This window comes from Lonchura striata, chromosome 15 (genome assembly GCF_050655825.1).
Source record: "Lonchura striata isolate lonStrDom1 chromosome 15, ASM5065582v1, whole genome shotgun sequence".
In the NCBI taxonomy this organism is placed as follows: Eukaryota; Metazoa; Chordata; class Aves; order Passeriformes; family Estrildidae; genus Lonchura; species Lonchura striata.
In genome coordinates, this window is record NC_140717.1 from 9,384,129 (window position 1) to 9,396,605 (window position 12,477).

Here is a 12,477-nt window from a genome sequence, read left to right on the forward strand (position 1 = left end):
TGACCCAAAGGACAATGTGCTTGATAGCATATGATGTGCAACACCTGATACCTGTTCAGCTTCACAATGACCTAGAGCCACAATTCTTTTATACAGCAAAAATGATATTATTTCAAAGACTCAGTCAGGATCCTCTAAGTTTACAAATGCATTGGAACTTGAGAATGGATGTTCCACTGCCCTCATGAGGGAAAAAACTCTTTTTATAAAGCTGTCCTAAACCAAAAGCTAAACTTAAAATCTACTGCTGGTCATTGCTCTTTCTGTCACAGTTTACTAGCACCCTACCTCACATTCTCTGACAAACTAATTCCAGGCTATTTCACAAATACCTGCTTAGTTTAATCACCCATTCAGTATTGCTCCTCTGAACAGTAGGACCCCACTGGAGACAGAGTGACTTGGTTATCTTTTCTAAGGATTTTGTGAATTATCAAATTTCAGTTATAGCAGTGATATTTTGTCATGTATTGCAAACTCACATGGATCTATAACTTAACAATTCCTTTTGTATATTAGCTGTTTGCAACTGCTGCACTCCTTCCACAGGTTTCAGCCCTTCAACAGTTGAAATGAGCCCTCCCTACAAATCCTGATCTCCTGCAACTTTGTCCTGCAGCTCAGCAGTTGCATCTGCTTACAAAGGTGTCAAACTCTACTCTTTCCTTTGGATGAAGATCCCATGTTTACTCTGAACACACACACACTTACCATTGCTTTGTAACTCAGATAAACTAGGCATCTAACAAGTATTTTTTGTATGCCCTTAAGGGCAGGGAGAATACTATAGAGTAGTAAAAGTTTATTGGTTCTACATTAAACAAAAACTCAAAATCTTATAATTCCAGGAGAATTCTCTAGAAGACCAAAACAGCACTAGTAAGACAGAACAACATATATAGCTGAAGTGGAAAAATCAAATAAACATCAAGAACAAGCTCTTGTACTGAGCTGGAATATAACAGTATGTAGTCCCTCAGCAAGATAGGATAGGCCCATGAGTTACCTAGAAAGCTTTGGACTGAAACTTTTAAATTACATTAAAATGTATCAAAATAAGATTTCTTTTTTTCTCCTCAAATACTTTTGAATAGTTAAAAAAAGCTGCTAGAAAAACAAAGGGAGCATTGTGCCTGCTTTTATTGGCTTATCCATACAAGCAGAAAATCACACATTACAAAAGCAAAACAAAACTTGTCATGGAAACACAATCTAATTTTCTTTTTAAAGGGTTGACATTAAGAGATAGTACTGTAGCTTATTAAACTATGGTCCACTATCAGTAACTATTTAAAAAATTATTAATAAAATCCTACTAAAATTCCATGATGCACTGGCAAAAATTATGGAAATATGTACTATAATTTAGGCTACAATTATTTAACAATAGCAGCTGCTTTTTAACCAACTCTACAAGCTGACTTGCTTCAATCAATATTATAACTGGCACATCTGCAGACAGGAAATCCTCAACACCACTAAGTTTCCCAGCCTATTATCTGAGACACCTGGTGTGGGTGTTGATACAGAGCAAAACAATGAATCATATGGACTGCACACCAATTAACCAGCTTTAACTGTTAATGTGTTTAATCCTTAAGGGTGGAGTGCCAATTTGAACACTAAAAAAAGTCAACACTCATTTTGCTGTTTCTAAATATGGATTGTAACTCAAATCTATGACAAATTATAAAACATGTAGCTCTGTACTGAAATAGTGAGCAGACTCATGTTACAACTGAATTGTAACAGTCTATCATGCAACCTTATTCCATTATAATTAACAGAAACCAAGATTTTTTTCTTATTTTTCAACTTAATAGCTCTTTTTTCCATCTTAGACAAAAGTAAACAAATTGACTTGACATTTGACATGTGTGTCTCCAACTCAGTGTACTTTTCATAGAACCACAGAATGGGTTGGGTTTTTTACCAGAAAGCTTTAGAAAAATCAAATACAGCACTCAGAAACCCACTTTTTGGAAACATTTTCATCTCACCTCATGAATATTACTCTACAGTTTTCAGGATTGTTATGTGTCCATATAGCATGAGCTTTTTTTTGCTCTTGGCAAGCACTAGTCTGTTTGATTGGTTCTGATGAGAATAATCCATTATTACAGGCTGTTTCCACAATTTGTAGAGCCCAAGGCACTTCTAAGAGAGTAGTAGTTACAGTAAGGAAAATAAAACATTTGTCACAATGCACAACCTGTTTGGGGTATTAGGAAGATATAAAGCTAACTTAACAAGGTAAATGGAACAACTGGACAGTAGATTAAGTCCACTGGGCAAAATACAAAATGCTATAAATGATCTGTTTCTGATCCTGTAATGGATCTATTCTACAACCACAAGAATTTAAATTTATGTTATAAATAAATGAAAGAGCAATACATTCCCACTACTCTAAAACAGAAGTGCCAGATAAAAAGAATATAAAGTAGTCAAGAGGATTGCTAAAGCTCCTAGTAAAACTGATTATTTGTCTGCATCAAAACAGATTTCTTGGGCAGTATGTTTAAGCCTATTTACTTTTTTGCCAGATATCATCTGCCTGCCAAATACCACTACTACCTTTAGCCATGCATTATTGATCTAGAATTCCAGATAGTCACAAAGTTTTATAAGCACTAAAGGCAAAAGTCTCCTACTCTGGTGGGCTCACAGCCCATCTGAACCAATATAGAAACTGAGGACAGACTTGTAACAGCGACAAATGAGCAGCTTAGGGAGGCAACGCTGAAGGAGTATTTTCATTCCTGTGGGCTGGAACCTTGTACATAATTTAGTGTGTTAGTCCTTGCAGGAAGTAGCATTTTTCTCAAAGGAGGAAAACCCCAGATTTGATTCCCATTTCTGGTGATTATGCTTACAGACATTTATCACAGTATTCTTTTAAACCAATTTACTCTTAGTTGTTGTATATCAGCTCCAAGGGGTCTGAGATATGTGAAAGTCCCTAACCAGATTTCAAAAAGCTATACACTTGCAAGGTTCCCTGCAAGAGCCTGGATTTTTAGAGACAGTTACTTCTCTTTCTCAAAATTGGATGACGGCTGCAGTAACAAACTTAAGCAGCACAGTTTAGAAAAAAATCCTAGAAGAAATGGTAGCCTCTTAAACAGGATAAATATGCACTTGATTGATTCATGAATAGCTTCATGAATCAATCAAGAGCATGGACTTTGAGAAGAATACCTGCCAACCAGAGCTTGCTGGAATTCATATTCTTTCTCTAGTAAAAGTGAGAAAGACTAGATGGTCTCCCATTTATTGCAGCTCATGCAAAAATAGTTACCACAGACTTCTTCCATTCACTGTAATTGTGTTTTTAGACTGTAAATGAACAAGTCAGGCATGCAAGAAAAGAATTAAACAACTATCAATGTTTAAGTCACTAAACATTTAAGGGGGAGGGGGCATTGTTTGACCCGATGCTGAAGTACTTCACATTCAGAACGGAAAACATTGCAAAGAAATGTTAAGATAATCATATTTACCTACTGCCCACATAACGGTGTTGAAAGAATCGGTTTCTTCTGTGTCCAGGTCAGCATTTTTCCAAGTGACTTGCAATCTGTCATTCTCCAATTTTTCAACTTTAGTTGGGAAACATCTCTTTAAAAATTTTGTGCCATAAGATTCCATGTGCTCAGTTACTAAAGAAGCCATTTGCTGTTGAGTAGTGAAACAAATTTGTTTTTTCTTATATACATGAGCTTTTTAATGCAAACCCCTCCTTCAGCTGGGTTCAGGAAACCCCAGCAAATACCTTGTGCATTTCAAACATTCTTTATCACTTAGCTACTATGCACTGCTAACACATGACAATTTAGGGAGCAACTCCATTCCAAGAGGCATTACACCTGAATACTCAAATTATTTTCAAAAAATTATAACAGTATATTAATAAAATGGTTGCTTTTTAAGAATTTGTTTTACACAATCAAGAGCATATTCAATTTACCATTACCATAATTACAACTTTCTAGTAGTTTGATAAAAATTAAATACTTGCATAAAACAATGGGAGATATATATTTCCTTTTGCTATAACATTTGACATTTCTCTGCAATGACTACAAATCACTAAGGTTTGATGCAAAGTTCTAATAGGAAAAAAAACCAAACAACACTTTTGTCCTAAGAGCCTGTTTGAAATAGCACCACACCACACTGAAGTAGTAAAATGTGGCATCACCAGGTTTATCCAAAGACATCAGTGCTCTTGACTGCAGGAACTCAGGTTGCACCTTGCCAGAGCATGTTTATTACTTAAAGGATATTATTACAAAACCACTCACATAGAACAACTCCACACAAGTTCTCTCAGCTTACAAAACTTTATTTTCAAAGTTGATATTAACTAATATGAAGGCAACAGCAGAGCTATGTCTCTTCAGAAACATGAGAGCTCATTAATCAGTTTCCATCAGACTTAATGTGGCTGCAGACTGAACATAATTATTTTATCTCCATTAATACTTTATTAACTTTGGTATGGCCATTGTGCTCTTCCTGCCTACACAGGATCAAGTTCTCAGAGCAAGCCCTACTGTAAGTGCTTGACCAACTGCTATACACACACTATTCCCTGCTTGCTCAGACCTCATGCTGTTACAGGTGTGGATTTCTTCAATGAGGAGTGTAAATCCCAAGAATTATTATTATTCAATGTTTTGCATACTCATGCCACCACTTGTAAGGCATACAAGCCACTAGTTTTAAGGAAGTCACTCCAGGTTGGGAGAGGGTGACATACAACCAGGAGCTGTCACTAATGGCACTACCATGGGTGGTGTTTGTCACTGCCACTTAAGCAATAATACTCCCACCTCAAAAACTGTGCACATATTAGGAAATGTTTGGAGATGCAAACAACACTTTTTCTTTAGGAGATAAAAATAATAAAATCTATCTTTTAAATAATTTGCTAGATAGTGAGATGTAAGATACTCTGTACTTGCCTGATCAAACCCACGAAGTGGGATACTTCTCATCATGACTGTAGTGTCCAATCCAATGCCTGTTAGAAAACCAGCACACTCAAGGGAAACATCTGGTGACACACCAGTTAAGCAAACGTAAATAACAATTTTGATAAACACAATAAATTAGTAGTATACAAGTGGGCTTTTCACTTGGAGATACCAAGTTCTCCTCACACAGATATCTTTAGCTTGCTTTTGTACATAGAATAAAACTTGGAAGTCTTACAGTTAACACTGGATTTAAGATCCTGAGAATTTATGCTCAGCTGATCTTAATTTCCATGATGGTACTGCCCAGAAAACGATTACTATTCTCTTACCAACATGACATGAGCAGAGGAATTTCTGAAACCTGAACTTTCATAGGAAAGACAGCTATGCTAGTTATAATCATGGATCATCACAGGCCTTTCAAAGGATACAGCTGGCTCCAACAACCAACCTGTTATGGAAGAAAAGAAGAAAGCAGTGGAATGAGCTTGTGCATATTTTTGCACAAACAGAAAAAAAAAAAATTGATGTGTGTGTCACATTTGCCAACTTCCAGACAGCTGGGACCCCCGAGTTAGCCAGGACTACTGGTAAATGATGGAGGGTGGCTCAGTCAGGTCTTCCATCAGCTCCCTCAGCACCCTGGGCTGGATCCCATCCAGTACCTTAGACTTGTGCATGTCCAAGTGCTGTAGCTGGTTTCTAACCAAGTCCTCATGATTTATGGGGGCTTCATTCTGTTCCCTGTCCCCATCTTTCAGCTCAGGGATTGGGTGCCCACAAAACAACTGCTCTTACTATTATGGACTGAGGCAAAGACAGCATTAAGTAACTCAGCCTTTTCCTTATCCTTATTACTGTGCTTCTCCCCCCTCACAGCCCAAAAAGGATGGGGATTCTCCTGAGCCCTCCTTTTGTTGCTACTATATTTATAGAAGCATTTTTATTGCCTTTTACAGCAGTAGCCAGATTAAGTTCTAATTGGGCTTTGGCCCCTCTAATTTTCTCCCTGCACAACCTTATGGCATCCCTGTGGTTCTCCCTCTTCTCCCAGGGGCATAGGCACTCTTTTTTTTCCCTGAGTTCCAGCCAAAACTCTCTATTCAATCAAGCCAATCTTCTTCCCTGACAGCTCATCTTTCAGCACATGGGGATGGTCTATCAATTAGATTATGTCTTCCTATCAAGTAGATTACAGTTCCCAATGAAGATTTTATTAATTGCTAAATTTCATTTTGATTTATAACCATCTGCTTTTTAATTGTTGTATTTTTCCAAATGCCAAATATTTGCCCTTCCTGTCTTCAAACATTTGTGTACGATAAAAATGTGTTTAATAGATTTACTTAAGACTGTTATTTACAAAATATATCCATTTTAGTGCTTAAATAAAACCCCAGCTACCACCTCTCCCAATATTTCACACCCTTTCAATCAAGAATATAATTGAAATTGTCCATCAACACTTGCAATTTATGAGGTGTATCAGCTCTCCAGCACAGGAGTTTCCATCTCTATCCCCAGTTGATCCCTACACTGCAGCAGTTCCTCTCTCCTGACCACATTCTCAGTTCCCTGCATTTGCTGGGTACAACAGGCAGAATGCCCAATCCCTGTTCTGCAGGTAAAAGCAGCTCCAGCCAGGCAGCCTTTAACACTCAGGCTACACTTGCACTCCTTTGCTGTTTATGTCTTATACAGACTTGTTAAAATCTCACAGTTTGGAGATGACAACCCACACAGTATTTCCACTGACAAAAAAATATTTTGTTAGGTTTTTGAATGGGCTTGTGGCCTATGCCTTACCCTAAACCAATCTGCAGCATCTCCAGTTCTAACGCAATGCTTTTAAACTTCTGAGGAGTGCAGACATGGAGGCTGCAGCTCTGTAAGCCCCAGGGACTGCACAGTCAGTACAACACATGTTTTCTTACAAAAGACTCCAGATAATATCTGCTATCTTACAATAAAAACACACAACTTCTGAAGGTATACAGAGAATAGGTTGAGTAGAAGCGATTAAAATCTGCTAGTCTGAGCTTTATGCTTGGCAAATAATTTAACATAATGGGAAATAATTTTTCCAGCATTAGGGCATCTGATTCATCTGTGAATGAATGATCACACCCTCATTAGCATGCAGCTCCTGGGAAGTGCTGCAAAAAGCCATATACTGCCCATAAAGAAATATCTACTGGAGATTCACAGGGAAAAGAATGAGAATTTCTGTAATTTGGGCATATATTTGCTCTTCTTTTTCATTAGGTGAAAAATAGATGTCAGCTGGCACTTATTCATAGCATCAGCCTCACATTATTCACACTTTCTTGTACAAAAACAGGAGGTTCCTGGGCATTGTCAGTATCTAAAAGAAAAGTTAGGAAAGCAGAACATATCCTTATTCACACCTGCTCAGTTTCTTACTAATTCACAACACATTTCAAGGCATCTCTTCTAATTCACTCTGCCAAAACCCTTCATCTCAGGAGTGAGTTTTTTCCCCATATTTGTATATCCATGATGGGACTTTTAAGTTGGTTAATGGTTTACTTTAAAAAAAAAAAAAAAGAATAACTGCAGGACTGACAGTTCTATAACCTCCAGGCATGTAATTTGTAGCTGAGATATGTACATTTGGAGAGGAAGAAAAGAAAGAATAACTACAACACAGCTCAGACTGAAAACAAAAGGTGTTAAACTGAACCTTGGGAATATTTATAACAGAAACAAACCTTTAACAACTCCCTCCTTCATTTGCTAAGGAACAGCCTGATAAAGCACAGAAATGCTACTGTAGCCCCTGCAGGCTTATTTTGACTAAATCTCAGGAATGCAACATATAAACACTCGACTCCCACATTACACTGTTACAACTTGCATTAGCAGCAACTGACAAGAGCCACATTTTCACAGAAACATCTTACAAGGATAAATCTTATATTTTGATTTTTGCAGGGGTGGAGTGGGTGTTGCTTTTCTTAAAAACAATTTCCTTGCATAAATCATGCCTTCAAAATTCAAGAGGTGACTGATACACTACAAACAACAAAAAATTTACTTTCTTTCTAAAACTGTACCAAGAAGCCTCATTTGTCCATTTAAAGTTTAGTTTAATGCAGTGCATTTTTTATAGCAGAAAGTCACTGCCATGAATGGCAACTATGTTTTTTGCACAAACATCAGTATTATAGCTCGAAGTCTCTTTTGCTTTTTTTAGAAGACAGCACTATCTGACTTTCAGACTAGCAAATCTGCATCTCCTATCACAATTATCTTCATCAGGAAATTGCTCCGTAGCACCGTTTTGACTCAGAATCTTACTGTGCTATGTGCTGTAAAAAATAACTGTGGAATTTTAGTATTTCCATCAAAACCAGTGTTTCAACATTTCAGTTAAACAATAGCTTCCAAAGCAAAAGTAACCCAAATCTCTCTTCATATTTTCTTTTGTTATCACAACTGCCACAGCTTAGGAGAACACAAAATTATGTTGGAGCTTCTCCCCTAATCGAGGGACAGGGACTGAGCTGTCGCCAGGTGAGTTCATGCTGCCCTCTTGTGACTTAGGGTGTAATCGCTACAGCAAAACCCAACACGGTGAAAAGGTGTATTTAATTTGATCTTAGAAGGGAATTTCATAAGAGTAAGAGGGGAAGATCTACCAGTTACTTAATGACGTTTGGTAGTATGATATTGTTGCATCACAAAGTACATTTTTAGAAGGAAAACGGAAGAAGAATTGGTGTAAAAAAGGTAATTTTGAACATTTTTAACCTTGTCACATAGAAAAGGTAGGAATGACAGCATCAACTACAGCTGTGGTAAGGTAACTTACGTTTTTCCAGGAGATTTCTTTAACCAGAAGAGATCATCACTTGTGATTCCATACTCCAGTGCACCTGCAACCTATGATCACACAGGTGAATTTACAATGCAAATCCTGTCAGCAATAGAAGCTCATAGCAATTTTGGGCTGTGTTAGGTGAAGTACAGACCAACAGAAATATATCTGGGGCTGCCAACTTCCAACCTGAATTATCCTATAGCTCTAACAAACACCAACATACTGAACCAGAGCAAATTGCTGTCTATGGAAATGTTTTTTTAAAAAGCCATGCTTTATATAAAGACTTTTTTTTTGTGTGACACAAGTACAAAAACCTCTCATATGTTGCTTTATTTTTACATTCTTTATCCTCCTTCACTGTGTTCTGCATCTCAGCAAAGCAGTGGAGCTGTCAAATGGAAGGGTAACTTACATGCATAGGGTATTTTGGTCTTCCTCCAGTAGCAATGACAATATTATCTGCAGTAACAACAATCTACAAACAAAAATGAAAAAACAAAATCAAGCATTTGCAATCCTTTTATCCATCTTTGGATTTCATCTACGTACAAATGAGTGATCAGTGAGAAAACTGGCTCTACTATCTGCTGTTTATGTGACATAACAATCAGCAATGCATTAAAATAAGGATGGAGATAAACTAATACCTGCAGAAGTTCTCCTACTTATTCTCTACTAGGTTTTATTTTAATATTAACCATGAAATTGTTCTTACACTGCACAAGTCTGCTGACTACCTGGAAGCAATAGTTATGCACAAACAACACTATTAAAATAAATTTCTTGTCAGGAGAAAACACACAGAGATCACAGCAGTAAATTCTGTCTCAGGCCTGGAGTTAAGCTACCTCAAAAGGAGAATGTTTCTAGAAAATCCCAGACACCTACCCCCAGGAACTTGCTATTCAAGCTGATATTAATCAGTAACATTAAACAATTACCTTCAAAAAGGTGTTAAAAAGGCACATTCAGGCCTTGTTAAATACACAGCAATGGCCACCATTCTGTTATATGCCCCAGCTGTGCATTCACATTAATTGCCTCCCACACACAATTTGGTACTACTGAGTTAATCACCCCTACAAATCACCTGAAGGAGGGAAACAGCTCAGAGAAACCTAATTCTCAGAACTTACATTTCTGTAAGCATCAGCACGACTGACCAAATCAAACAAAAATCTTTTGTCTCAGCATTTCCACCCGCACAAAAAAGCAATAGCATCTAACAGACCAGACTAGGGACTCAGCAGGCACCAGTCAAGTTCATAAACAACTTCTCTAAGTGGAAAATGCAAATCTCCCTCACTAAAACAATACTCAATACCTCAAGCAATTTTGCAAAAGGACAGTCTAGCTCCCAAATGACCTGAAGTGTTCAAAGTGAACAACACTGCAGAAATCAGCACAGCAGCTCACCTCTTTACCTGCTTTTGTTAAACCACGGACTGTATGTGGATCAGAAAAACTTCCTTTTATGTTGAAATATTTCACCTTCCTGTTTAGAAGAACACAAGAATAGGCATGAAACACAATCATCTACCTTTTCTGTATTTAAGTACTAAAAAGGGTAGCAAACAGGCATAGAGCAGTAAAAGGAAGGAATCTCATTTCTCAGGACTGTTTGCAGCTCTATCATAATTTGTCACTTAATTCTTGTGTCACACTTAACTCCTCTATACAGGAAAGTAACTAACCTAGTAAGAAACTTTGAGATCAAACTTTGAGAGGTTATTGACCTCTTCAAAAAATATATTTTCTGTTAGCCATAGCATTACTAGTATTATCTATAGCATGTAGGATACCATGCTCATTTGAGAACACACCAAAGTGACTCAGCAGAGGAACAAGACTAGAATTTGTTAAATTTTCTATTGTAATTTCTCTATAACAGGAACTACATGCTGAAAAACCAAAAACCATTTCTGCACTGAAAGCAAAAAAAAAAAAAAAATCTGCTGCTCTAGCATAGTGTTAGCTGTGGGTTTGTATGGTATAGAAATTTTGGGGGACAAGATCAAAAGTATCTTAAGAAACCTTGACTGCTTCATACTAATGCAAAACCTCTCCAGACTAAAGAGAGCATCACTACACTGCTAGAAAGCTTTTGTGTATGGTCAGTGTCAACCACTATTCCACCAAAAGGAAAATGGGAGAGGAAGAGACCACTTACAGACCCCAGAAGAAAGGACTTACAGACTGAAAATATTAGCTCTAGATAGAAACTTCAAAGGGAATTCTGCAGTTCTACAAGGGCAAGAGCACCTCCTTGACTGTGGGAAGAAAGACAAACTTCAAAGTCTTATTTACTTTTCTTGTAGTTGCACTCTGTGTCCCCAGTTCAAGGATTTCACATAATTCTGAACACCTTGTGCCATCACAGACCTGCCACAAAACAAGAAACTGAACATGAAGTCATCATATTGCAAATTCAGGTTATGCAACACAAAGATATAGGCAACTGCTGAAAATGAGGAATGAACCACAGTAATTTTTGTTATAGGAGCAAATTATCAAGTCCAAATCAACATAATTTTTGCCCTGAGAAACCAATAACTAATTCTGGTTTTTAACAAGTACCAGGCTAAAATTTCACATGCAAAATTGACTTCCCTAAATAATAAACACCATAATAAACACCAACTGGGAAATAAGGTTATTGTTATGCATTTGCAGCACATAGGAGTGGAGATAGGCAACAGTCTTTACCAGGTATGATGAACAGGTTGGGATATATTCCAGCCATAGTGTTGGGCATCTTTAATGGCACTCCCTAAAAGGGCTGCTTGATGCATAAGCTTTTTAGGAATGCAGCCAACATTCACACAAGTTCCACCAAGTCCCCATGCAGTTCCTTGGGAAAAGAAAAAAAAAAAAAAAAAGGGAAAATGCATCAGATTAGTGTAACAATGCAGTTGGGTCCATGGGAAGTAAAAAGTTCTGTAACAAAACAGTTTACTGTCTCCTACAGATCAGTTTATAACTTTCTTTGTGCTCATTTGTTTGATATAACCACCTCTCTATATTTTTCTTCTAAAATTCAAACCATCTCAAGATTTTTCTCAGAGCTCAGAATATTCAGTAACTAAACATTCACGTTTGCAGATCTCATTTTGTGCATTGTCTACAAAGAGGCTCAGCATGACACAATCAGTAATTTTTAGAAATTGTAAATAACATTTTGACAGAGGGAATATTCTCATTTCTTTAAGTTCTAAGTCTACTATAAATGGTAGCATCAAGCACTGCTAACAAGCTTAATGTGCAGGGGAGCAGGCACAGCTGGTTCATCTCGGAGAGAATGAGCCATGGCACAAGCTGGGCTTAAGGACTTTTACTCCAAGCAAAACAGGCAGTGTGGCTTTGGACACTGCTGTCTGGAGCAACCTGCTCACCTGAGCAGCTGAATGATATGCATTTCTAATTATTACCCTGTTATTTCTCTTCCCTACCTTGTGGGGAAGGTTCAACATAATCCAGAACAGCCACTTTTCTTCCAAACTGAGCAGCTTTAAACAAAGAAGTAAGGTTAGGTATTTAGAGGAAGGAGAAATACACAAACAAATATTTTTAGTAGCACAGATATAGATAAAGTACAGGAGATGACAGCTGGTGTTTTTTCTGTCTAACTCAAGATAGCAGACCAGA

General features: G+C 37.4%; 1 protein-coding gene across 1 annotated transcript in view; it reads right to left on the reverse strand.

Moving 5' to 3' along the window:
- Positions 1–12,477, reverse strand: part of TXNRD2 (thioredoxin reductase 2) — a 30,711-nt gene that overhangs the window by 16,512 nt on the left and 1,722 nt on the right. The window contains exons 3-11 of the mRNA XM_021544525.3: positions 12,282–12,338; positions 11,539–11,683; positions 11,140–11,214; positions 10,249–10,327; positions 9,245–9,307; positions 8,821–8,891; positions 5,417–5,436; positions 4,971–5,062; positions 3,504–3,678 (exon numbers count right to left, since the gene is read on the reverse strand). Coding sequence (XP_021400200.2) covers positions 3,504–3,678; positions 4,971–5,062; positions 5,417–5,436; positions 8,821–8,891; positions 9,245–9,307; positions 10,249–10,327; positions 11,140–11,214; positions 11,539–11,683; positions 12,282–12,338 — 777 coding nt within the window. The remainder of the gene's footprint in view (positions 1–3,503; positions 3,679–4,970; positions 5,063–5,416; positions 5,437–8,820; positions 8,892–9,244; positions 9,308–10,248; positions 10,328–11,139; positions 11,215–11,538; positions 11,684–12,281; positions 12,339–12,477) is intronic.